Source organism: Suncus etruscus, chromosome 17 (genome assembly GCF_024139225.1).
Source record: "Suncus etruscus isolate mSunEtr1 chromosome 17, mSunEtr1.pri.cur, whole genome shotgun sequence".
In the NCBI taxonomy this organism is placed as follows: Eukaryota; Metazoa; Chordata; class Mammalia; order Eulipotyphla; family Soricidae; genus Suncus; species Suncus etruscus.
In genome coordinates, this window is record NC_064864.1 from 21545244 (window position 1) to 21571925 (window position 26682).

The window sequence follows — 26682 nt, forward strand, 5'->3', positions numbered from 1 at the left end:
AAAGGAAGAGTGCATTTCCCAGCCCCAGTATTGGGGGCTTGTTGTGCTGTGCTGCCCATCCCCATCCCAGCTCCCAGGAGAGGAACAGCTGAGGTCCCCCTACCATGTGCCCTATGTCACATGTGGCCCACAAATGGTGGAGGGCCTCTGAATTAGATTTGGCGCTGCAGATGGGACTCCGAAGTTCATGCAAGCTTGTCTCCTGTAGCTGCAGAGAGAAGCAACTGCCCGATCACATGGTGCTTGTGGGTCCATGGAGAGGTGACGGGCACAACCCAGCCAGGGGGGCATGTCCTGTCCCCTCCCAGTGGGCATGTGCCAAGGGGGCAGTGTGGCACAATGCCAGGGTTCCTGCAGTGGCCTGGCTGTCGGGCAGCTCCTGGGATGGTTGGAGAGCTGGTGGTGGGGGTGAACTCACTCAGCAGGTGGTCGTGGCAATCAGCCAGGTCTGCGGCCCCCTCAGTGCTGTGACGTGTGCGCTTAGACTCAGGAGCACACTCCAGGCCTGGGGCACTTGCTCCCCCAGCAGGAGGCCTTGCTCGGCTGCACCCCTTTACGTGCATACAGGGGCTATTTAGCCCTCACATCTGTGTCCACAGACGTGAATGGCACCGGAAACAGCTCAGCCCTGTTTAAATGGCAGGAGCCTTCCAGGGTCCATTTCCTGAAAGTCTGAGCAGAACTTGGCCAATGACAGTTTCCTGACTGCATTTTTGTTTGGAACTTAGATGCATTTTAATGGAATATTTTATCACTATACATAATATCTTTATACTTCTTTCTCTCTCTCTCTCTCTCTCTCTCTCTCTTTCTTTCTTTCTTTCTTTCTTTCTTTCTTTCGTTCTTTCTTTCTTTTTGTTGCCACATCTAGTGATGTTCAGGGGTTACTCCTATCTCCACACTCAGAAATCACTCCTGGCAGGCTCAGGGGACCATATGGGATGCTGGGGATCAAACCCGGTTAGTCTCTTCCAAGGCCTGTGCTATTACTCAGAACATCTTTATATTGCTTGTATATTATATTTATTGCATCTTTAGAAATTTGTTTTTGGGTCCACAGCCAATAGTGTTCTATATTCAGGGATCACTCCTAGCATGTCTGGGGGACCATATATAGTGCCAAGGATTAAACTAGTTCAGCAAGGCAAGTTCCCTACCCATTTGCCATTGCTTCAGCTCTATTATGGTTTTCTTAAAAGCATTAGATTGGGGGGCTGGAGAGAGAGTACAGTGGTAGGGCATTTGCCTTCCACTCGGCCAATCCAGGATGGACCTGGATTCAATTCCTGGCATCCATATGGTCTCCTGAGCCTGTCAGGAGCAATTTCTGAGCACAGAGCCAGGAATAACCTGAGTGCCGCTGGGTGTAGCCTAAAAAACAAAACAAAAAAAAACATTAGGTTGGAGTAACAGTACATGGGGTTTAGGCATTTGCCATGCAAATGGCTGATCTAGATTCAATCCCCAGCACCCCATACATTGCCTTGAACCTTACCAAGAGTGATTCCTGACTGAAGAGTCAGGCACAAGGCTAGAACACTGCAGGGTATGGTCTGCCCCAAATTTTGTTTGTTTTTGTTTTTGGATCACACCTGGTGGCGATCAGAGTTACTCCTGGCTCTGTGTTCAGAAATCACTCCTGGCAGGCTAAGGGGACCCACCGGGATTCGAACCACCGTCCATCCTAAATCGGCTGCTTACAAGGCAAATGCCCTACTGCTGTGCTCTCTCTCCAGCCCCCCCAATTTTTTTTGTTTGTTTTTGTTTTTCTTTTTTTTTTTTGTCCCCCCCATTCACAATACAGACCAGGCAAAGGGCCTAGTTTGAGGTATATATGGGGAGCATTTACTGTACCTCCTCTTTCTTTTTTTCTTCTTTTTTTTTTTTTTTTTTTTGGTTTTTCGGGCCACACCCATTTGATGCTCAGGGGTTACTCCTGGCTAAATGCTCAGAAATTGCCCCTGGCTTGGGGGGACCATATGGGACGCCGGGGTGGGGTGGGGGGGATCGAACCATGGTCCTGATCCTTGGCTAGCGCTTGCAAGGCAGACACCTTACCTCTAGCACCACCTCGCCAGCCCCTGTACCTCCTCTTTCTATACAGTCAGTGTAAAGAACACAGCCTGTGGTAAGCATTGGGAGGCCTTATCTTCTCTCTCTCTCTTTTTTTTTGATTTATATATATACATATATATACATATATATATATATACCCTTCACCAGTGCAACATTTCCCATCACCAATATCCCAAGTGTCCTTCCTCCCCATCCCATACTGGCCTGTACTCTAGACAGGGCGAAAGGAGCATGAGTACAGGCAGCAAAGGCATCCCACAGCACAAAGGACAGAGTCAAGGCCTGGAAGCAACCTGGCAACAGTACTGAGAGTTCAGTGGCTGGGCTCAGACACCCTCTGGGTTCTATCGTTAGTGTATACTTATATGTGTGTGTCTGTGTGTGTGTGTATGTATATATATATATATGAGTATACACTATCTTTTTGGTATTTTTTTTTTTTTTTTTTTTTTTTTTTTTTGGTTTTTGGGCCACACCCGGTAACGCTCAGGGGTTACTCCTGGCTATGTGCTCAGAAGTTGCTCCTGGCTTGGGGGACCATATGGGACACCGGGGGATCGAACCGCGGTCCGTCCAAGGCAGCGCTGGCAAGGCAGGCACCTTACCTTTAGCGCCACCGCCCGGCCCCTCTTTTTGGTATTTTTAAATATAGATTTACTTATATCCATAGAAAAATGAGAACATAAATGTGTTTGTTTGTTTTTGGGTCACACCCGGCAGTGCTCAGAGGTTACTCTTGGCTCTACACTCAGAAATCGCTCCTGGCAGACTCGGGGACCATATGGGATGCCGGGATTCGAACCACCGTTCTTCGGCACGAAAGGCGAACACCCCACCTTCATGCCATCTCTCCGGCCCCAATTTTTTCTTTTTTAATTAATGCTTTGGTCCCTCTGAGTATTGCTGGCTGTGGTCCAAAAACAAACAAAACAAAAATCAATGCTTTGGAAGTTTAGTATTTGCAGTCCATTGGCCATTCTCATATATGCGCACACATTCACCCACATACAAACACACAAACGCACACATCCCTGACCCTTCTACATGTTGAACTTTGTGTTTCTGCCTTCCTGCAGGTTGTGGGTTGGCTATCAGTATGTCATCACCGGCCGGAACCAATCCTTAGAGGGTCGCTGGGAGGTAGCATTCAAAGGTAAGCCTCTGATCTTTGGAAGATTTGCTAAGTTTTATTTATTTATTTGGTTTTTGAGTCATACCCAGCGGCGCTCGGGTTCCTCCTGACTCTGCGCTCAGAAGTCACTCTTGGCAAGCTCGGGGACTATATGGGATGCCGGGATTTGAACCACTGTCTGTCTCTGTGCAAGGCCAATGCCCTACCACTGTGCTATCGCTCCGGCCCCAACTTGTTAAGTTTTAAGTTGAGATCCTTCAGAGATGGGCCTTCCATCCCTCCTGCTCTGCAGACATGTGTGAGTTGTGTGCTGGTGTAGTTGGGTGAGCATGGGATATATGTGTATGCATTCTTGGCACATGTTTACACTTCTTCAGTCTGTACGTGTGCACATTCTTAGTGCACTCACAGCTGGCTGAGAAGTCCAGGCCCACCTCATCACTGGGAGAAGTGATGTGTCCCAGCAGAGGTTCAGAGGTCGGACCCAAGGTTGTGGTAGTACTCAGGCCCTTCAGGACTGTCTGCTGGTGTTCGGGGGGACCATGTGATGCTGGGAATCGGTCCCAGGCATGTGTCCCCCGCCATGATACCCTGTTATCAAGGAGACCATCCCTCGACCTCTTCCTCTGTATCTCCAGCCAAGTACACTGCACATTGGCTTTATGGTCTGGGTTGCTTGCCAGCTGCCCTGAGACTTAGGAGCCTCTGCCTCTATGGAGACTGTCAGAGGCCATGACAGCTGCTCAGCCACCCACAGACTTGATGGTCCAGTGGAGAGGGTTTCACAGTCCTCCTGATCTTTGCCGGGCACCCAGCACTTGCACTGGCATCCTGTGCGGTGACATCTCCCCTTGGCTCACGGCACAGGTTCCTCAGACGCATTCCTGCCCCCCAACCCCGTCTTCGCTTCGGCCAAGTCGGAGAGCGACAGCATGCTCTGCGCCCAGCTCCAGTGCTTCCACTTCCCCACGCTCCGCCACCACGACCTGCACAGCTGGCACGCCGAGAACTGCTACGAGAAATCTTCATTCCTGTGCAAAAGAAGTAAGTCGCTGTTGCACACCTCCTCTTGGGCAGGACGGGGACCCCCCGTGGCACGTGGCTTTCTCACTTTCGAACTAGCCGGCAGAGACTTGGGGTGGGCCTTGGCTTTGGCTCCAAAGGGGCCCCCACCTGATGGTACAGCAGCGCCCCTTGGCCGGGCTCACATCTGCTTCAGAGCACAGTTGCCTTGTGGGGAGGGCAGGTGTCTGGGCTGAGAGCTGTGATGTGGGCGGTGATAGGCATTCTGTGCCCTCACTCCCAGGACAGGAGTACTGGCCTGCCCGCAGCCTCAGTGCTGGTGGGAGACGATTTGAAAGTCATTCCAACCTGCAGAATCAGCATCTCTGGCTTCCTGAGTCACCTCCCCTTGCTCCCCTGGGTCCCTCCAAGACACTTTGTGCTCTCAAGGATGCTTTCCCCACTCTGTCTTGGGTATCACAGCTCCCTCCCAGAACGCTGTTCTTCCTGAAGAGGACTGTGGGGGTTGCTTTCAGTACAGGCAGGGTGGGTGGTGAGTCTCAGCACCTGTGCACTGTCATACCCTTCTCTACTGATTGATCCTGGCTCTAAAAGAGATTGATCTTAATTGTAGTCTAGTATCACAACTAGGGTGTTGCCTTAGACACTCCAGGCCCCCCCAGTGGCTGTTGAAATGTGCCATGAGCTGACATGGTGGCAGCTGGGGAATGTGTCTGTGGCTTCCAAGGCTTCTAGAAGTACAGAGGGGCAGAGAGACTACCTAGCCCCACTCGTAGAAGATCCCAAAGTTTCCAGCCCCATAACTGGAGTTTTGTTTTTTTGTTTTTTTTTGTGGTTTTTGGGTCACACCCGGCAGTGCTCAGGGGTTATTCCTGGCTCCAGGCTCAGAAATTGCTCCTGGCAGGCACGGGGGACCATATGGGGCGCCGGGATTCGAACCAATGACCTCCTGCATGAAAGGCAAACGCCTTACCTTCATGCTATCTCTCCGGCCCCATAACTGGAGTTTTTGCCATTTGATATCTCTGCAGAGATTAGTGATGAAGCAGGGTAGTTGGGCCACTGGCTTGTCAACACTGTAGGCTGTTGGGTTTTGGCAGGGCTAGGACTTGCCCCGCCACTTCACAAGGGCACCTCAATAGTTTTCAGCCTGAAGACTGGTGCTCCCACAAATTTTTGTGACTTGGCTTTCATGTCTTTTTTTTTTTTTTTGGTTTTTGGTTTTTGGGCCACACCCGGCGGTGCTCAGGGGTTACTCCTGGCTGTCTGCTCAGAAATAGCTCCTAGCAGGCAAGGGGGACCATATGGGACACCGGGATTCGAACCAACCACCTTTGGTCCTGGATTGGCTGCTTGCAAGGCAAACGCCACTGTGCTATCTCGCCGCTGTGCTATCTCTCCGGGCCCCGGCTTTCATCTCTTATGAGAATAGTGTGAGTTTGTGGAGTGGGCCGATGAGCTGATAAGCGGTAACTGTGAGACAGGAATTAATGGTCATGATTTGGAGAGTTTTGGTGGTGGTAGTATGTCTTTGGTTTTAGTGTTTAAGTCTTACCTGACAGTGCTCAGAGGCTATTCTTGGTTCAGTGCTTGAAGATTCCTCTACCACTCAGCCACATCTGCCAGCCCTTCATTGTTTTCCTTCATCTCCTTTTTCCTTGAAAATAAATTTGAGATGTGCTCGCTTCAGCAGCACATATACTAAAATTGGAACAATACTGAGATTAGCATGGCCCCTGCACAAGGGTGACACGCAAATTCGTGAAGCATTCCTTATTTTAAAAAATAAATAAATAGGGCCCAGAGAGATAGCACAGCAGCGTTTGCCTTGCAAGCAGCTGATCCAGGACCAAAGGTGGTTGGTTCGCATCCCGGTGTTCCATTGGTCCCCCGTGCCTGCCAGGAGCTATTTCTGAGCAGACAGCCAGGAGTAACCCCTGAGCATCTCTGGGTGTGGCCCCAAAACCAAAATAAGTAAATAAATAAATAATTTTGGGATGGAGTGTCACACCCAACAATGCTCAGGGCTTACTCCTGACTCTGCACTCAGGAATTACTTCTGGTAGTGATCAGGGGGCCAATATGGGATGCTGAGGATCTGACCTGGGTTGGCTATATGCAAAGGTGTACTTGCTCTGGACCTTGAAAATAGATCATTACTCTATTTTAGCTGCTCAAGACGATCTCAGGGGCCCTGAGGGCATACTGGGTTCCTTGGCCACCGGGGGCCACAGTTCAATGGTTTGGTTTGGTTTGATTTTGGGGCCACAGTTGCTGATGCCCAGAAATTACTCCTGATAATACTCGAGGCACCACATAGTATGCCAGGGATTGAACCCAGGTCATGTAAGGCAATTGTTCTTCCCTACCCACTGCACTATCTCCCTAACCCTTTGTGGCTGTCTTTCTCCCTCTCTACCTCCCTCGTTTTTTCAGAGATTACTTTGTGTATTGCAGAATTACTGGCTAGAAGTTTCTTTGAGCACTTTGATTCTGTTTCTCACTGACTGGTGGTGTTTCCTTTCTGCTAGGAAATCAGCCATCAGTCCCCCAGGGGCTCCTTCTGATAAAGTCTCTGCTTGTTTGTTCACTGTCTTTGTAACTCCACCCTGGGGGTTGCGGAGCCACGTGGCCTGGGATGGCATCCACTTCCATCCAGCCCCATCGTTAATTATTTAATGCTACAGTCTTTACTGTCATGTGTCTGTGACCCTCATCAGAGTTGGTCAAGCTTCCTCAATGTGCTTGTTTTAATATTTTTTAGTGAGTTCGGGAAACATTCAGCTTTTCTTCCTTCAGTTATTTTATTCTACTCCCACTTTATATGTCAGAGACTTGGTGGTGCCCAGCCTCTCTGTGGGCGTTGGTTTCTCTTCATTGTCCTTCCGCTTTTCCTCACAGGATTGACTTAGCATCTGCCACTTGCCCTGCAGCTTCCTATCCCCATGAGTTTCATAGATTTGAAGAGAGCTAAAACTCAGGGGCCATGATATCTGGATATTGCGACTGACCACACTTAGAGACAGGCAGACTCGTCTCTGTGGCTCACTAGTCTGTCACTGAGACTGCCTCCCTTTGCAACCTCATCCCGCCCCCACTCTGTCCTGGGGATGTTCCAGTCCCTGCGTCCATGGCCCTGGTTACCCCTGACCCGCCAGCCCCAGGTTGTTTGCAGAGAGCTCACTCACTGCGTGCCTACGCAGTAACAACCATCTCCTCATGCTCAGTCAGCAGCTCCTTGGCACACTCACTTGAGACATGTTCTGATTTTAAGGTGGTCACTATGTTTGACAACTCAATCACATACGCCACAATTCAGAGCTAGCACTTCTTACAAGCTCTTTGGGATGAGGTGCTCTCTCCCGCCCGCCGCCTGGAATCTAGGCCCAGTTCCACCAGTCTGAGCAACTGAGCAATCACAGTCTCAGGCAGCTGTGTCTGCAGCCATGTCCCCGCCTGGTGGGAAGTCGGGGCCCCTTCTGTGAGTGACACATATCTCTGCTCATATCTGTTCACCGCAGGTCAGACATGTGTCGACATCAAGGACAACGTGGTGGATGAAGGGTTCTACTTCACCCCCAAAGGCGACGACCCCTGCCTGAGCTGCACATGCCACGGTGGGGAACCTGAGATGTGTGTCGCCGCCCTGTGTGAGCGGCCACAGGGCTGCCAGCAGTACCGCAAGGACCCCAAGGAGTGCTGCAAGTTCATGTGCTTGGACCCAGGTAAGGGCAGTGCCCCTACATCTTCTCCCACTCCCTCAGAGGCACCCCGACACCTGACAGCTGGCCTGAAGGCTCTTGTGGCCTCAGTGACCCATGTTCATCTTAACATGTGGCCCAGCTTCTGCTAGTTGCCACCATTACACTGACCTGTGCAGTTCCTGGGTGTCAGTGTCACCGACCAAGGAGTGTGCCTCTGCTTTTTCTTTGTCCCCAACTAGCCATCAGTTGTGATGTCCTATCTTCTCTCTTTGTCTTTTAAGAACCAAAGCTAGACTCTCAGCCATGGCCCTGCTGCCCCAGGAGGAGGTGCAGGGCAGGGCCTGTGTGCATTGCTTCCTGTGGTCAGTCATTACTAGATGTTAGAATCTTTAAATAAAGGTTAAGCATCAGTTACTAAACACGTACACACCCCGCCTGACACAATCCCATCACCACAAAGGTGGCACATGAATGGCTACAGGGCAGGGTCTCTGGGGGGCCTATCTTCCGCTGCCCACGACTCCCATTATCACAAGGAGGTCAATTCTTACCATTTTTATCTACAAATTTTATTCAGTCCTGACCAGAATTCCAGCAGTCTTTTCTTTTTCTTTCAGATATTGATAAACTAAAATTTATATGGAAAGACAAAAGATACCCAAAGTAGTTCTCTTTTCATTTTTTTTGGTGGTGGCGGCTTGGGATGCCGAGGTTCAAACCACCAACTGTCCTGGATAGGTTGTGTGCAAGGCAAACACCCTACTGCTGTGCTATCTCTTCAGCCCTTTTTTTCTTTTAATTTTTGACCCCAGAACAGTCCCTAAGCAATCAGAGTGATAGTACAGCATGTAGGGTGCTTGCCTTGCACATGAACAACCCGGGTTTAATCCCTGGCATCCCACATGGTCCACCCTGAACTCACCCGCCAGGCGTGATCCCTGAGTGCAGAGCCAGAACTACCATATTTTTTGCTCTATAAGATGCACCTGACCATAAGACGAACATAGTTTTTAGACGAGGAAAACAAAAATAGTATTCTAGAGCAAATGGTGCAAAGTGTCAGGAGACGGTGGCTGGGAACAACCAGCCTGCGAGGCCAAAGAATATTTACAATATGCTGATCTACAGCTGGTTAAACACATTTACCTAACTTTTTGTTTTACATCAGAAAGTAAAAAAATAAAAATAAAAATCACAGTTTTTTTTTTTCTTCTGGTTTTTGCATCATACCCGGCAGTGCTCACTGGTTACTCCTGGCTCTATGCTCAGAAATCACTCCTGGCAAGCTCGGGGGACCATATGGGATGCCAGGATTCGAACCACCAACCTTCTGCATGCAAGGCAAATGCCTTACCTCCATGCTATCTCTCCAGCCCCACAAAACAGTTTTTGTTTTGGAGGCTTTTGGGTTTTTTTTGCTCAGCGGTTACTCCTGGCGCTAGGCTCAGAAATCGCTCCTGGCAGGCTTGGGGGACCATATGGGATGCTAGGATTCGAACCACTGACCTTCTGCATGCAAGGCAAACACCTTACCTCCGTGCTCTCTGGCCCCTCACAAAACAGTTTTTTAAATACTTAGGCTTCAGCTCCAGGTGGCATTCACTCCATCTTTTTGGGGAGCAAGTGCATTTTATGGTACGAAAAATATGGTAACTCCTGACCACCACCAGGGATGGCCCAAAAGTCGAAAAGAAAAGAACACATATGTCCTTAAAAAATAAACATTGCATTAATAATAATTGCATTAGAGATAAACTGTCCTGAGGCAGTCTTTATAATTTAATAAATAAACATAGCTCATTAATATATTACATGTAGAATAAAGTTTTTCTAAAAATTAAAAAAATAAACAAAGAGGGTCCTGAGCAATGGCACAGAGATAGGGCATTTACCTTGCACGCAATTGACGTAGGATGGACTACGGTTCGATCCCCTAACGTCCCATATGGTCCCCAAGCCAGGAGCCATTTCTGAGTATAGAGCCAGGAGTAACCCCTGAGCATAACTGGGTGTGGCCCAAAAATAAAATGATAATAAAAAAAATAAATGAAGATGTATCCCCATCCCCCATTCTTCCTGTGTAACCTTACAAAAGAATCCCTTAAAAGAAAGGAGAAAACCTTTGTGATACTGAGGTGGACCATTCAAGATCAGCATCAGGTTTTTGTTGTCGTTTTTTTTTTTTGTTTTTTTTTTTTTCTTTCAGTTTGGGGGCCACAGCCAGCAGTGCAAACCTAAGGAACCATAATAGGATGCTGGGGATTGAACCAAGTTAGCCATGTGCAAAATAAGCCTCCTACCCGCTGTACTATCTCTAGCCCCAACCTCAACCTCAACCTCAGAAGTTTGATCCACAAAAGATAAAAAAAATGGCCTAAAATTTTGACGAAATAAAGCCTAAGTAATAAAAAACAACCTTCCCTATTGAAAAATAGGCAAAGGGGGCCCAAGCAGTGGCATAAGCGGTAGGGCATTTGCCTTTCATTCGGCCAACCTGGAAGGAATCCAGTTTGATTCCCAGCATCCTATATGGTCCCCCAGCATGCCAGAGATGACTTCTGAGCACAGAGCCAATAGTAAACCCTGAGCACCACCGGGTGTGGCCCAGAAACCAATCAATCAACCGATCGATCAATAAATAAAATTTAAAAGAAAAAAAATGGGTAAAAGCCTTATGGTGCTTGGCCATCAGATGGAACCTGAAAAGAAGCTCCTCCCTTAGGACTATCCCAAACCACTAGCAGCTGAGGTGGTAGAGCCCAGACTTCTGTCATAGCTAAGTCAAGGCAGGCATCACCACCCAGGGCCTTTGCCTTCCCTTCTTCCTTCAGCAGTTTGGGACCCTCAGCCTGGAAGCAGGTTCCCTGTCACCAGGTTGTCAGGCACAGGCTGGGAAGGTACCTGGGAGCCTCAGACAGGGGCCACATCCTCATGGTGCTTCCAGTCAGTGGTATTTATCTAAGCAGGGACTCCCCTCTGTCAGGTGGAGATGAGCAGACGAAAGAGAGTCCTGTTGGTATAAACCAGTGCACTCGCACGCAGCTGTTCAAGGTCCCAGGCACCCCTGGCTGGCCTCTGGCTCCTACTGAGTCTGGGAGATACTTCATCTCATCCTGCAGCACAGCAGGATGTTCCGTGACCTTGACCGCTCTTTGGGCTTATTTTAGAACTGATTACAAATGAGTCACTGAGGGGCTGCCTCTCTCGCTGCCCCCATCGCTGAGCTGGCCGCCAATTAACAGCCCTGTCACAGCCCTAGCCGGGGCACCTCCCAGGACCGGACAGAATGTTCTCTTGGGACAGGATGGGAGCTGTCAGCAGTAAAGACAGCTTTGGGGTCACTCAGGCACCAGCCAATTTCATGAGTTCATCACCTGCCTGTGTGCTGTCCAGGGCGGCTTGGGGGACACATCTGGAATGCGATGCTTGGACAGTGTCGCTTGAGCCATGGTGCCTCGTCTAGGGGAGTAGGTGGAGTGTCTCCTGCTCTTCACAGTCCCACAACAACCACCTGCTAGTAGGGTCAAGTCAAAGTGGCAGGAAAGTGGAGCAACTCTTCCCCCTACAGTTCCGTCAGGGTTTTCTTGATAACCCTCTTTCCTCTGCCCTGAGCATTTAGGTGCAGGCAGACTGCAGCTATCAGCAGAAGCCACACACCAGCTGCCCACCCTCGTGTGTGTGTGTGTGTGTGTGTGTGTGTGTGTGTATGAGAACATGTGTAATAATATGCAAATGCGTGTGTGACTTGCTGAGAATTTGACTGTAACTGTGTGTGTGAGAATGCGTGTGAGTGGGACTGTGAGAGTTTGAGTGTGTCTGGCCGCCCTTCCCCTTTTCTTCCCTCCGTCCCAGGTGGTGGGTGGTACGTGGCCCCTGCAGTCCCCAGAGCTTTTCTCATGGTGGCGGTTCCCTTCTGTGACAGATGGCAACAGTCTCTTTGACTCCATGGCCAGCGGGATGCGACTTATCGTCAGCTGCATCTCCTCCTTCCTCATCCTGTCCCTGCTCCTCTTCATGGTCCACAGGCTTCGCCAGAGGCGCCGTGAGCGCCTGGAGTCCTTGATCGGAGCAAACCGTGAGTGGCCCTTTGGTGTGGGCTCTCCCCAGGGGGATGCATGGAGGCAGAGATGGGCAGACTGTGCGTGGTGTTGGATCCCCTTGCTGCACCTGAGCATGTTTGGGGAGGGCCACCCTTATGCACCTGGTGATACTGCCCTGTCCCCTGCCTGGGGCCCTCTGTGACCACCTGCCATGAGCATCTACCAGCAAAGGAACAGTAGGCACTGGTGGCCCTTAGGGAACTTCCACAGGCGCCTCTTGCCATGGTCCATTTCTCAGCGGAGCTAGAAGTAGGTCCTATCTTCGAGTTTGGTAGGGACCCCCGGGACTGCCAGCCCAAGTGTGGGCATCTAATCCAGATGGCAGGAAGGTTGAGGGAACAGGTCTGCTGCTCCAACATCCTCCCCACCCCACCCCACCCCCACACACGTCCTGGGAAGGCTGCTCAGAATTGCGCTCAGTGACCTGCCTGCCCGATTCTCCCTTTCGGTCCCGCAGTGCACCACTTCAACCTGGGCCGCAGGATTCCCGGCTTCGACTACGGGCCAGATGGATTTGGCACAGGCCTCACACCGCTCCACCTCTCCGATGATGGCGAAGGTGGCACTTTCCACTTCCATGACCCGCCACCTCCCTACACCGCCTACAAGTACCCTGATCTTGGTCAGCCTGATGATCCCCCACCGCCCTATGAGGCCTCCATCAACCCTGACAGCGTGTTCTACGACCCTGCAGGTGGGCAGAGCCAGAACCTATGGACCAGGGTCATGGCCCATGACACGGTGGTAGCTTTGGAGCTACTCCTGCTGCATGTTGCCACTGGGCCCTCTGTCCTCACCGCCTCTGAAGCTCAGACACTGGCCGGTAGCCCCTGGGGAGACAGTGCAGGGGTTCCTGTTCCACTTCACTGGGCCACATGCCCCTCCAGTAGACCCAGGAAAGAAGGAGAGGCTGGGATCTGGCCCTGTTCCCCAGCTCAAGTGTTCTAGCCTGAGAGAGAATAAGCATCCTACAGTGGAGTTTTGCTGGGGGCAGGTAGTGGACACTCCCCAAGGCGAGGGCAAGGGGCCTGGGTCCCTGCACCCTGGTGGAGACACTGATGTGAGCTGGCAGCCAGGACTCAATCCCAGATTCCACACAGCAACTGGTGTAACCAATGCTCAGCCCAGCTCTGCCCTTTCTGTCTTCTAAGCACTCCCATTCTGTTGTTTTTTGTTTTTCTGTTTCTGGGTCATACCTGGCAGTGCCCAAGGGTTATTCCTGCCTCTTCGCTCAGAAATTGCTCCTGGCAGGCTCAGAGGATTCCTGGGATGCCAGGAATGGAATGTGTCAGCTGCATGCAAGGCAAACGCCCCACCGCTGTGCTGTTTGCTCCGGCCCCAGCACCCCTATTCTGAGAGGGGTCCATCTCCACCCTCTTGTTGGGTTGGTGCTGTGGGTGGGGGAAGAATATTTGTGTGTGTGTGTGTAATGATGAATGTGTAGGAGTCTGTAAATTTGTGTAGAAGAGTGCGGAGTGTCTGTGCACTTGCTGCAGGCCGAGCTTCCCTCTTCTGATCCTCTGCCTCCTACAGATGACGATGCCTTCGAGCCAGCTGAGGTTGGGGCACCCCCTGCAGGAGACAGCAGCGGGGAAGGAGCCGCACCCCAGGGCCTGGAGCAGCCCCTGCCCCCGGGGCCATCACTTACAGAGCTGGAGGACTCGGTGGACAGCAGCAGTGCCCTCCTCGTGCCCCCCGACCCCACCCCGAGCGGGAGCGCCTCGGCCACAGAGGCGTTCCCTGGCGGCCGCCACAACCACAGCCACAACCCCCTCAATACCGTGGTGTAAGGGACGCGTCCAAGGAGCCTGGATCCAGCAGCCGTGCGTGGTGCAGCCAGCGCGTCCTGGCCGGTTCCCCGTCCCCCCATGACTTCGGAACCACACGCAGCTTCGGGTCACTGTCCTTTTCTTTCTCCAGCGGCCGAGGAACGATAGTTTGTCCACCCTCTCAGAACTGGGAACAAGAAGGTGCTGTGAGCCAGACAGGGCCAGCTTGCCGTCTCGAGGAGCCCATGGCCAAACCCTGAGCCTGGGTCAGGCAAGCCATGGCACAGAAAGGGGGTAGCCTCTGGGGGCCTGTCAGTATTGCCTTGGGCAGTAACATCTGCTCACTCGACTGCTCTTGGGGGTGACCCCATCTGGATTGGGAGCTGGTCTGCCCTCTGCTGCCTCTGTCCCTGAGAAGGGCAGCTTGGAAAGGGAGCAGTAAACTGTTATCTTCTACCCGGGCACTTAGGCCTGGTGCTGTGCCAGGAACCTGCCCGTGCCCAGCCTGTCAGCCTGTCACTTCCCTCCTTGGCATTGCTGTGCATGGCTCCACGGAGGCTGTACTGCAGTGTCCGGCCTGCTCCTGCCTGCTGCCCTCTGAGGCCCTGGAACCTGCCTCCTGCTCAATCGCCCCTGGGCCTGTCCTGTCTTCCCCCCACCTTATCTGTGCCATAAGGGTTGTTTCTTTATAGGGAGGGCCACATCCCAGGCCCTGTCCAACCCTGAAAGGCCACTTGCATACCCACAGCCATGTGCCACCTCCTGGTCCTCAGCAGCGTGGGAACGGGGGGACCTTTTGCCTGAGGACCCCCATCGCCCTCCCCAGGCTGTGGGACTTTCTCAGCACGCAGGGCTCTGAGCGCTTCTGAGGTTTGGAGATGAAGCGGGTTCTGTGCGATTTTCAGCACATCCATATCTTTTCTACGTTGAATGTCTGCATCTTTGTGTGTGTGTGTGTGTGCGTGTGCGTGCGTGTGTGTGTCCGTCCCAAGTGTTTGCCAATGGTGATGATACATAGGAACATAGGCACTGGGACCCACTGTCTTAGGTTGTAGGCACCATGGAGGGTGGCTTCTGTGCTTGCACCCTTCACCCACAACACAGGCCCCTCTGCGGCCCCTAGCCCCATTTGCCAACTTGCAGGAATGACTTCCAAGGGCTCTGGTACCGGACTTCAGCAGCAGATCTCAGTTCCCTGTGCGGTTGTGGTCTGTTGCCGGGCACTGTGTGCCAAACGGACCAGCACTGCCCGTGCCCATGGAACTGACACTGTTTTGAGGATGGTGTCCCTGGACATGTAGCCACCACACGGTGATTGCAGATGTGACAAGGACACATAGGGACTGAGGCAGTCCTGGGTCAGTGACCACAGCTGGTGGGTGCAGGAGGGCCTTGAGTGCTTCCTGGAGCCCCAGAGGGTCCCAGCCCAGAACTTTGTTTACAGAGCAAAGCAGTTGGCGGGTGCGTGAGATGGAGAAATTCTGCGGACCCAAGGACCGGTGGGACCAGTGAGGCTTGTGAGAGGCACTAGCACAGGGCTGAAGGCGGGGCCTGTTGCCATTCCTGCCATGGGCAAGTGCTGGAACCTGGCCACATCCTCACCTTCCTTGCCTCCTCGTGAGGTGATAACACTCCAAGTCTGGCCCGCCTGCCCAGGCTCCTGTGAGAGATGGGACTGCAGGAACACTGGAGCCCAGCCCCACCCGAGTGGGCGAGAGCAAACACTACATTGTCTCATGCCTGTTCTTTCTGTTCTGTTTTCCTTTCACTTAAAGGGTTTTTAGTTTGGGGTTTATTTCTGATTGTGTTGACACTAATTCTTAAGATGCTGTGAGAACCGTTTCATCCAAATGCCAAATAAATCTGTTCTGGACAGTATACTTGGTCTTTGGTGTGACCTAGGCTGGGGCAAGCCTTACATAGTGAGATAGGATACAGGCAGGCATGGCTCAATGGAGGTGTGTGGGCCCTTTGGATGCTCTGGGACCCTCTTCCCCTTCTTTGCAGTGGACCCGTCAGTTCCTACCCACACTCCTTGGGAACACAACTTGGCCCTGAACCCCACATTTGCTGGGCTGCTGGGCAGGGCTTCAGCTCAGAAAGGGTGGGAACGAGGGGATGTTGGTTTGGGTATTTGTTTTGGGTTTTGGGCCACACCTGGTGGCACTCAGGGTTTACTCCTGGCTCTGCACTCAGAAATCGCTCCTGGCAGGCTCAGGGGACCATATGAGATGCCAGGGATTGAACCCGGGTCAGCTGCACAGAAGGCAAAAGCCCTAACACTGTGCTATCTCTCTGGCCACGAGTGTTTTCTTATTTGGGGACCACATCTAACTGAAAGGGTTACCTGGCTCTGTGCTCAGAAATCACTCCTAGCAGTCTTGGGGGTGAATGGGATGTCAGAGATCGAAACCTGGTTGACCATGTGCAAGGCAAATGTCCTACCCACTGTACTATCCAGCTGTAGCCTCTCACTTTCTGGCCAAGAAGTCATGTTGGCCTTGGAGCCTCTGAGTACCATCAGCACCATGGACAGAGCCCCAACTTTTTGCCACTCCAAGGGCACTCACCTCAGCTTTCCAGAAGCCAGCACCTCTCCTAGGCATGCTTGGTGATGGCCACTAGAGCCCACTTCCTAGGAGAACAGGCTCAAGCTGAAATTGCTGCCCTAGCACAGGTGTGGAGGTCCCGTCTGCCCCAATTTTGGGCTATAACATGGAGCGTGCTGGTAGCAAGGGAACTGTGATCTTGGGGCTCCCAGGCAGGCATCAGAGGCTCCCCCAAGTCCAGTCCCACTGTCTCAGTGATGCCTGTTCCATCCTCAAGAATGGCATTGGCAGTGAGTTGGGCCCTCCAGTTTCCATTTCCTCTCAAATGAGCACAGTTACACCCGATTTCCCTACACACACCACCCACCTGATGACTAATGGAGAAAATCCTCGGGAAGCATTTAGCTCGGGGAAATGCTGTGATTGCTGCTGGCACTCAGCCAGTCCTGCCCTTCCTGGGTGCCTCCCCCTCGGCCCTCTGCAGGTGGCCAGTCTGGAAGCCCATAGGATGTAGGCCGGCCAATAAAAGTTCAGCACCCTCGCTGGCTCCCTTGCCCCACTAGCTTCTGCCACTTGCCAGTCGGCTGGAGCTGGCTGAGGCCGCAGCATGTGGAGTGCGGGATTGGCACTCACCCTCCTCACGGGGCCACTGGTGGCGTACGCGGACTCCAAGGGTGAGTGCTGGGTCTGCCACTCGATAGCCTCTGCCCTGCCTGGCTTAGCTGCTCTCTGCTCGCTATCGTTTGGGAGGAAGGGGCAGTGGGTTATGAGGACAGGTGTGTGACCTTCGCACTGTTCCCCGGCCCCTGGCTGGGATGGAACCAGGACGGAGCTCTGTGGCTCTCGCTCAGCCTTGCCCCCTCCATCCATAGGTACCTGGTGCTATGACTCCCAGGATCCAAAGTGTGGTGAGAATGGAGGGGCATGAGGGACAATGGGAGGGTCACGAGGCAGTGGGGAGTCAGCATGTTTGGGATTCTTCCCGTGCCTGGTCTGGCATGACCAGAGGGGGGTGTGAACGCCCTCTGGAAGATGCCACAGCTGCCTGTCGGGCAGTAGTGAGGCACCAGTACCCTGCTTGTGACTCCCTCTGCCACTGCTGTGTCCCTGGCTGCGAGTCTCAGGAGGACCAGTGTGAGCAGGTGCTCCAGGATCCAGGCAGGCATGTCACCATGTCTCCAGAGTCCTTGCCATCCTCCTTGGGGGCGGTTGGCCAGCAGGTGACCATGTGTCCACGTGGCTGAGACTGGGGAGCTCCTGCCTGTGTTGTGTTTCCAAAACTGGCCAGCCAAGCCAGCAGGTGGGGGGGGGGAACCATGTGGGGACAGCAGGAGGAGCATACAAGGACCAGGTGCTTCTCTGGGGGTGGGGAGAACCCCCCTTTCTCTGCACCCCTAGTTGCCTCCATGCACTCCAGGACCTGTTGCCCTCAGGTCCCACCCACTGGAAGGAGATGGCCCCTGCCTGCGGGGGCCCACAGCAATCCCCCATCAATATTGACCTTCACCTGGTGCAGCGGGACCCCAGCCTCGGGCACCTAGTTTTCCAGGGTTATGATTCAGCACCTCCAGGCCGCTGGACCCTGGAGAATGACGGCCACACAGGTCAGTAACAGGGCCAGGAGCCCCCAATAGGCAGGGCTAGAGAGTCCCCACTGCCCAATTCCAGGCTACCCCTTGAGCACATAGTGGGGACCCCAGCTGCAGGAAGGCAGCCTCCCACAAGCAGGATGTGCACCTCCCACCCACCCACCTGCCACAGGGGGGGTCTGCAACCCACATCATGGGTGGTTGCAGAGGCCCCAGCAGAAAGCCACAGCTGTGAAGGGACCATGAGTGGGCCAGGAGAGAGGGTGCTATGTTCTTCCCACCCTCAGTGCTGATCCACCTGGAAGTGAGCCCACAGAGCCGCTTGGAGATGAGGGGCGCTGGGTTGCCCGGACCGGCCTATCGCGCTCTGCAGCTGCATTTCCACTGGGGGCGCCCCGGGCACGCAGGCTCAGAGCACAGCCTGGACGGGCAGCGCCATTCCATGGAGGTGGGCTGGGCAAGGTGGGGGTGGCCAGATACCCAATGGGCATGCCAGGGGAGCACAGGGAACATGGCAAGACCCTGCTTTGGTCTGTCTTCTCAGATGCACATGGTGCATGTGAACACGAAGTACCAGAGCCTGGGGGAGGCCCTGGGTCACCACAGTGGGCTGGCAGTGTTGGCAGTGCTGTTGGCGGTAAGGGCCCCCCCACCCCTTCTCCTGGAAAGGGGTCCATGAGGGATTGTGGGAGGAAAAGGTTAGCCTGTGGCTGGGAACATGTAGAGGGACCAATAGGACTTGGAGGATTTAAAGGTTCTCTGGAAGCCACAGGTCTGAGAGCTGCCATGACTATCCCAGCATGACTCTACTTCCCCTCGCTGAGCACCTAGCTTAGACTGCCCATCCCACCCCACATCCTTCTCCCTCACTGCTGCCTCCCCAGGAGCAGGATTCAAACAATGCCAACTTCTCGGCTCTGGTGTCCCAGCTGAAGAACGTGTCTGAGCCTGGTGAGGAGCCGCAGAGAGGGACCAACAGGGAGATCCAACATAGCTGGATCAGGGACTCCTAGGCATGGGAATGGGGCAGGCCCAGGTGTAATTCTGTCCCCTCCGCACAGGGGCTACTGTGGATCTAGCGTCCACCTTCCCACTGGTCTCGCTGCTGCCCAGTGTCTCGCACCGCACACGTTACTATCGCTACTTAGGCTCCCTGACCACACCCAGTTGCCAACCCTCAGTGCTCTGGACCGTGCTTGAAGACCCAGTGCCCATTGGGCACCAACAGGTGGGAGCTGCCCTTCCTGGACCACACCTCTCCCTCCCTCTGTCCGATCTCTCTCATGACCCACCTTTGCTCCCACCCTCAGGTGGCCCAGTTCCAGAGTGTGGCCCTGGCCGGCCCCCAAGGTCCTTTAAGGTTCACAGAAAACTTCCGCCCGCAGCAGCCCCTAGAAGGGCGCAGGGTCTTGGCCTCTCCAGGCGCTTCCATCCTAGCAGCTGTCCCCAGTCCTGCCCCTGCTCGGGCCTTCCTGTGCAGAGTTTTGCTGGGCCTGGGACTCAGCCTGGGGCTGTGGCAAGGCTTCTGGGGTCCAGACTGAACTCATATCCACAATATACTGTATGGAGTGACCTTGGTTGGGGGCGGAGTGGATGCATCCTACCTGGCTCTGTCTGCCTATATTATGGGGTGTCCTCCTCTACCTGAGTCCTCCTCTGCCTCACCACCGCAGTAGTTCCAGTTGATCCCCTCCCAAGGTTTCTACGTACTTGTCAGAGTTCCTAGGTCAGAGGGAAGAGACAAGCTAGAAGGTCTTAGAAATGCCATTATCCTACCCAATGGTGAGCTGGAGAGATAGTCCAACGAATAAGATGCTGCCTACATGTGCCAAAACTGGGTTCCATTTCTGGCAACTCTTATGAGTCCCCCTGAACCACAAGAAAGATCCCTGAGCACAGAGCCAGGAGTAAGCCTTAATCACCACTGTGCAGCTCAAAAATAAATAAATAAATAAACAAATTAACCTAAAAGGTGACACATTTTATTTAAAAACCAAGTGGCTAAGGGTCAGGAGCCTGCAGAATTAAAACGAGACTACAGCTAATTTTCTCCCAAGGCCATATGGACAGACATTGCAAACAGAAGTGGGGACCAGGGGGTGGAAGGTAGAAACAGACACCACCTGCCCTGGGAAGTAAACTTGTGAACGGTGACACTTTCTAAAGAGACACTGGGTACAGGTGCCTTTGTCCTTGAGGTAAGTGTCCTTGGTTATAGCCACAGCCGAGTGAGTCCAGCATATCCTGGCTTGAGGCTCTGTGTCCTGGCAGTGTGTTCCTGGCAGCAGGGGCGACTGGCATAGAGAATCCATCAAAGTGAAGCTGTGCCCACTGGTACGGTGTGTGGCTGTCTCAAGTGGCCATGTGCTCCATGCACCTCTGTGCTGGGCTGTTTGCATAAATTTCCAACCCAGTTCTTGGAGGCCGGGTCTTCTCCCCCAAAAAAAAAACCCTAGAAGAAAATCCTGCCACCCTCCCCTGGAAGCAGTTGGATCTAGCAGCTGCGAATCAACTGACCCTGATTCACACACTTAACCAGCTCTAGGCCCAAAGGGGCTCATCTGTCCTACACCCCCCAACCCACACGCGCTTGCAAGATTCAGTCCAGGGCCCCCCAAGGACCATGTCTGCGCCCCTCTTGCGTCTGTCTTCTCCTGGGGCTTCCAGATTGCGTGGGAGGGATCCTTCTGCAAGTACCCCCCCCCAGATCATCTTGCCACCCACCGCATTCAATCCCCACCGCCCTGAGGGCCCTGAGAAGCTGGCACCCCGGGTGGCACAGGCGTCTTCTTGAAGTTCTTCCTCGCGGGAACCCGGGAGGCGGCTCCGTCGTCGGGGCCTTCGTCCGTGGACTTCTGCACGGTGGTCGCCAGCGCATTCACGGTGCCCAGAGCCTTGAGCAGAGCGGGGCCGCGGGCTGCGGGGCGCGGACCGGCAGCGCGGGGCTCGCGGCGGGCAGGGGTTGGCGAGGGCAGCAGAGCGCGCAGGGCGTCCAGCTCGGCCCGCAGCTCCGCGCGCAACGCCTCCAGCCCCGCGCTCAGCTCGTTGCGCACGGCCAGCAACCCTTCCTGCAGCCGCCGCTCGCTCACCTCCAGCACGCCCGCCGGGTAGGTGGCCCCGCCGCGGGGCTCCCCGCACACCGAGCACACCGAGTCGCGGCTGCGAGGCTCCGTGCGCTCCGCCGGGCCCTGCCCCGCGCGCTCCACCACCCGCAGCAGCTTGGGGGGCTCGCCACGGGCCGCCGCCTCTGCGCGCAGTTGGCCCCGCAAGCGAGCCAGGCGGCCCGGGGCGCGCGTTTCCTCCGGGCCTGGACCGTTAGATTGCGGCCCAGGGTCCCGCCGACGACCCGCAGCGCGCCGCAGGGCCTCGCTCGCCCCGTATGCGCCCCGCGCCTGCAGCCACGAGCGCCCCGGTTCCGCCGCCATCCGTTCCACGGCCACTGCCACCGCCCCGCACACCTGCCGGGCCTCCGCCCGCAACCTAGCGACTACGGGGGCCCTGGAGACGCGCCGTGGGAACGACCCAGGCCTCCAGGGCATGCACGAGGCCCGACCTGGGACCCGGGGAAGCCGTTGCAGGGATAGGTTGGGGACTGGATGGGCACCCTTGGGGGGGCCAAGTCGACCCAGTTCGGTGGGTGCTTGGGACTAGTCACTAGTGGATGGTGGATGAGCTCTGAGCAGATCTTGGGTCGAGGCCATTAGGTGCAGAAACTCAAAAGCCACACTTGCATGCCCTCCAGATGTGTGGGATCATTGCAAGCTGGGACTAGGCAATCTAGGAACCCCAGAGGTTCCTCGCTGGCCAGGACCGCCTTCCATGGCATTAAGACCCTTACACGACGGACACCTGCAGGAATCCATGGCAGGGAAGGGGGGAATCCTCCCACCAGTGTGTCCTCATGAATCACCTCCAGTCCCCACTCTAGTAAACCCCAGTCTTGGCACACAGGCAGTCTCTCCCAGCTGGAATACACCCGTCATTGCCTGGGAGGTCCACTCCACTTTTGCAAGACCCCTTCTTTATGACTACTCCCAGTCCCTCAGGGAACTCAGGGCCCACTGTCAGCACCTTCACAATGGCATTAAGTTGGGCTTCTGTATAGGGCTGGAGAGGTGGCGCAAGCGGTAGGATATCTGCCTTGCACATGCTAACCTAGGACAGACAGCAGTTCGATCCCCTTGCATCCAATATGGTCCCCCAAGCCAGGAGCAATTTCTGAACACTTAGCCAGGAGTAACCTCTGAGTGTCACTCCACCCAAAAAAAAAATGAGTCTTTGATCACTGTCCACCCTGGTCCACAGAACGGGCCCCACATGTGCAGATGCTGGAAAGAAGGACAGAAAAAGTCTAGGGCTGAAGGGGAGGAGCAGGTCTCCCAGCACCCAGCCCCTGCCCCCCTTTGGTCTCCCCAGATCCTCACTTTGAATTCCCGTGTCTAGGGACAGAGTGATAGCACAGTGAGTAGGATGATTTGCTTTGCAATGCAGCCCACTAGACTGGCCCGGGTTAGGTCTCCAGCATCCCATATGGTCCCCCGAGCCTGCCAGGAGCGATTTCTGAATGCAGGCCCAGGGAGTAGCCTCTAAGCACTGCCAAGTGTGGCCCCAAAACCAAAACCCAAAAATAAAAAAATTAAAATTAAATAAAGATGAATTCCTGTGTCTGCATTGTCTCCTCCGCGAAAGTCTGAGTCCCACCCACTTGTCTCACTGGTGCCTCTTACTGGCACTGTACCATGGCCCCTGAGGAGGCCAGTGTTCCTTCACCAAGCATGTTGTTCTTCCTGATCCCCAGGGGCTAGTTAGGACTCTAGGTGCCTTGGGGCCTCCCACAAACTGGGGAGAGAGAACCTGGCATGGGGAGATGCTGAGACCTGTGCCATGGGACTTTCGGGATCTGCCGCTGGGACCTATATCCTTTGGGCGCCAAGGAGCCTGGCCTCTGCCGCTGTGTCTGTGCGTGTGTGAACTTGGATGTACATGTGTGTGTCCACATTGCGATGTATATGTGCCATGTTTGTGTGCATACATGTATGCAAGCTCATGTGTGCGCTCATCTCTATGAGAGATCCTCAGGGGTGTGGCTGTTGGCCTGTTTCCTGGCAACCTGACCCAGTTCACTGGACAGACCAAATCCCTTCATTTCTTCACTGCCTGTTGCTTGTCTCTGGAAGGTGCAGAGCTGTAAGAGTTTGACCCTGTCAACCTCTCAGACCCTCCATTATTGTTGAGTCACCTACCGCTTGGAGAGCTTCAGTATTTGGCTCTGCTGCTCCCCAGAGCCTTGTTAAGCACCTCCCTGACCTGCTCCCAGTAATTAAAAGAATGTTGGCAAAGGAAGTAAGTTCCTTCTCCCCCTGCTGGAGCAGGCTGTTAAGTCAGGGTCTCTGCCTCCCATGTTCATTGGGGAGGGGTATGGGCAGGTGGGAATCAAACCCCATTTTGATTCCAGCAGCTGGAAGTGAGCACTGAGCCAGGCAAGGCAGAGCAAGGTCTCAAGTATGTGTCTCATTTTCAAGGCCAGTAGGGAGGTGGGGGATGCAAATATCTTGACTACCAAAAATTCCAACAGCTGAGGGGTCTCATATGTGGGGCCCACAGACACCCGAGCCCTGGGCATGGAGAGTGATGGCTAATGAGTGCATAAGGGGCCAGCGCACCCCAAGGGGCCTGAGGGGAACTTCCAAGGTGTTGGTGAGGCAACAGGTAGCAGCCCCTTGGCCCTGGAAGTCACATTAGTGAAGATTAAGAAAAGTCAGTTATGGGGGTCGGAGAGATAGCATGGAGGTAAGACGTTTGCCTTTCATGCAGGAGGTCATCGGTTCGAATCCCGGCGTCCCATATGGTCCCCTGTGCCTGCCAGGAGCAATTTCTGAGCGTGGAGCCAGGAATAACCCCTGAGCACTGCCAGGTGTGACCCAAAAACCACAAAAAAAAAAAAAGTCAGTTGTGGGGGCCGGAGAGATAGCATGGAGGTAGGGCGTTTGCCTTGCATGTAGGAGGACGGCGGTTCGAATCCCATATGGTCCCCTGAGCCTGCCAGGAGCGATTTCTGAGCCTAGAGCGCCAGGAGTAACCCCTGAGTACTGCCAGGTGTGACCCCCCCAAAAAAAAAGAAAAGTCAATTGTGTGGCTGAAGCAGTGGTGCAGTAGTAGGGCGTTTGTCTTTAATGCGGCTGACCTAGGATGGACCACAGTTCGATCCCCCCCCGCATCGCATATGCAGGGGTGGCGAACAAGTTCGACACAAAGAGCCAAAATTTTAAACTGTGAGAGTCAGAGAGCCACACCACGCAATGACCTGCCAAAACAGACACTCACACAAAAGCATCTAATTTTAACGATAATCTATTAAACACATATTGCATTTTGCCATTTTGAGTGAGGGTCAAAATCCTGCAGTGATGGTGAGGGTGTGCTGCATCCTCCACACTCAGAACTCACAACATGTGACCCAACATGTGACACATGGGTCCCCCCACTCGCTGGCCCATGCAGTTGTTTCTGAGGGATGGGAGACGGGATGACGCAGCCTGGAGACGGGACTAGCGCTTGAAGATCTCTCCTCAGAGGTCCCTCCTCAGAAGCAGCAGAACAAAATCCAAACTTGGCAAAGAGTTGCATTCATTTTGGCCGGGAGCCGCATGCGGCTCGAGAGCCCGAGTTCGCCACCCCTGGCATATGGTCTCCTAAGCCAGAAGCGATTTCATTTTTGTTTTGATTTGGGTTTTTTGGGGTTTTTTTGGTTGTTGGTTTTTTGTTGGTTTTTTTTTTTCAGTTTTTGGGCCACACCCGGCGGTGTTTAGGGGTTACTCCTGGCTATCTGCTCAGAAATAGCTCTTGGCAGGCTTGGGGGACCATAAGGGATGCCGGGATTTGAACCAACCACCTTAGGTCCTGGGTCAGCTGATTGCAAGGCAAACCCTGCTGTGCTATCTCTCTGGCCCGCCAGAAGCGATTTCTAAGCGCATAGCCAGGAGTAACCCCTGAGCATCACCAGGTGTGGCCCAAAAACCAAAACCAACCAAACAAACAAAGTCAGTTGTGGGGAGTGTGGTGAAGGTGTGAGAGCCTGAGGAGCCAGGGGCACAGAGGGGTGTCATCCCTTCTGAAGAGACAGGGCAAAGAGCAAGGGCCAAGCTGCTGGGGACAGATTTGTGGTTCATTGTCCACCTGCGGACAGAGCCCATTTGTGTGCTGGAGCACAGAGGTATGTGGGCAGCCTCCAGCTCTGGGGCTGTCCCCAGCCCATTCTGCAATTCAGCCAACCTGGATGGTCTTGGGATGATGGGAGGGCTGAGTAGAGTACAGCTGGGTGCTGGCTTTGGTGATCTCACCCAGGCAGCAGAAGCAGCAAGAGTGACTGACCGTGTCTCCCAAGAAATCTGACAACAGTCCCACCTTCAAGGGACAAAGGTCATAGAAATCTCCCCCTACCCCTCGCCCTGTCTCTTCTGGCTGTCTGCACACACACCTCCAGGCCTCCTGGTTCTCAAAAAAAGAGGCTTATGTTGCAGGGTAGGAGGTGTTTCCTGAAGCTCTGAGGCAGTGACAAGCTAAGCAGGAGCCTGAGGGGAATAGCGGGTCAGGAGCTCCCTGCAGCCCAGGGGTTCTGCGAGCTGCCTTCTTGCGTCTGCAGAGTGTCCATAAACTGCTGCCCACTGGGAAAGTAGCGTGGGAAAGCCTTTGGAGGGCAAGTCAGGCCAGGGGAAGGGCATGTCTGGCACCCCAAATTCCAGTCACAGAACTGCCCTGGGTAGGTCTGGAGGGGGCAGGTCTGTCTCCACTGGGAGGGCTTCTCCGAGACTCCCCCACCCTACAGAGCAGATAGGGAATTGGGCCCAGTCTTACACCATCACATTGGAGCACTAGTCTTCCCGTGAGGCTGGGCACACTTCCCAGGTGAGCAGGACAGGGTGTTTAGGGGCCCAGCCGCCGCTCGCTCACCTCCAGCACGGCCTCCTGGGGTGCAACAGCTCAGGTGGCCCCTGGGAACTGTCTTGGGTCAGGTGGCACTGTGGGGGGGGGCAGTGCTTTACCTTGCCAGGCCAGGCCTGAGCCATAATGAGCTCATTACCTGGTAATGGCCTTGCTCGCCTGCACCTGGCGTCAGCAACCCAAGGATGACCAGCCCTGGCTGGCTCTGACCAGTCCAGGGTGTAGTGTTCAGCCTCCCCCCAATCTGCTCCAGGCAGGTGCGGTGTCTGACAGCATCTCTGTGCCCCAAGGCCTGGTCTGGCTCTCAGGAAGTCAGATCCAGGTTCCTGCCTAGCCCTGTTCTAGGTGCACCCACAGGTAGGCAGCTCTATGAACCCCTAAGTGTACAATCCCTCAGCCCACCTGGAGTACAGAAGGCTTGTGGGGGGCAGGGTTGGAAAACTGCCTTGGAGGCACAAGTCCATCCGCCCCCACCCCCAGGATTCATGGACTCCCCTTTCCCTGCCAGCTGGATTTTCTATGTCCAGGTTCTGCTCACAACCCTTGTGGATTCTCTTCCATCTGTTATTGCTGACAGGGGAAAGGCCCCATACTCTCAGGGTACCCTCCAGTTGACTGATCTGAAATTGCTTCTCTTTTCTAGTCTTCTCTGACTCCCTACAAACTGCTAAAGCACCTCCGACATAATTGCCTGGTGACGCCTTACCATTGGCACGTGCCACCCCTGTCTGCCCCCTTGGCACAGTCATATCCCACCTGCTCTATTTCTCCAGGTTCAGATTTTGGCACATGCTCTGTT

The 26682-nt window shown here is 54.1% G+C and overlaps 3 protein-coding genes, 1 non-coding gene and 2 pseudogenes across 5 annotated transcripts in view; 3 read left to right on the forward strand and 3 right to left on the reverse strand.

The window, feature by feature from the left end:
• Window positions 1-15684, forward strand: part of DGCR2 (DiGeorge syndrome critical region gene 2) — a 63095-nt gene extending 47411 nt beyond the window's left edge. For both annotated transcript variants that reach the window (XM_049764615.1, XM_049764616.1), the window contains exons 5-10: window positions 3153-3229; window positions 4076-4252; window positions 7753-7956; window positions 11858-12010; window positions 12493-12729; window positions 13569-15684. In XM_049764615.1, coding sequence (XP_049620572.1) covers window positions 3153-3229; window positions 4076-4252; window positions 7753-7956; window positions 11858-12010; window positions 12493-12729; window positions 13569-13825 — 1105 coding nt within the window. In that variant the 3' untranslated portion in view covers window positions 13826-15684. The remainder of the gene's footprint in view (window positions 1-3152; window positions 3230-4075; window positions 4253-7752; window positions 7957-11857; window positions 12011-12492; window positions 12730-13568) is intronic.
• LOC125995651 (uncharacterized) lies at window positions 1779-1933 on the reverse strand (annotated as a pseudogene).
• On the reverse strand, window positions 2053-2145 carry LOC125995652 (uncharacterized; annotated as a pseudogene).
• On the forward strand, window positions 5909-6012 carry LOC125995405 (U6 spliceosomal RNA). Its single transcript, XR_007490940.1, has one exon. It is a non-coding gene; the product is annotated as a U6 spliceosomal RNA (small nuclear RNA).
• Window positions 15685-16960: 1276 nt separating the features above from the next.
• On the forward strand, window positions 16961-19483 carry LOC125995041 (carbonic anhydrase 15-like). The gene is made up of 8 exons (XM_049764578.1): window positions 16961-17027; window positions 17226-17261; window positions 17787-17957; window positions 18230-18390; window positions 18487-18579; window positions 18827-18893; window positions 19004-19170; window positions 19253-19483. Exons 1-8 carry the CDS (start codon window positions 16961-16963, stop codon window positions 19481-19483), a joined length of 993 nt encoding a protein of 330 aa, XP_049620535.1.
• A 1140-nt stretch (window positions 19484-20623) lies between these two features.
• Window positions 20624-21481, reverse strand: FAM246C (family with sequence similarity 246 member C). The gene has a single exon (XM_049764579.1). It carries the CDS (start codon window positions 21479-21481, stop codon window positions 20672-20674), a length of 810 nt encoding a protein of 269 aa, XP_049620536.1. The 3' UTR covers window positions 20624-20671.
• Between the last annotated feature and the right edge of the window lie 5201 nt (window positions 21482-26682).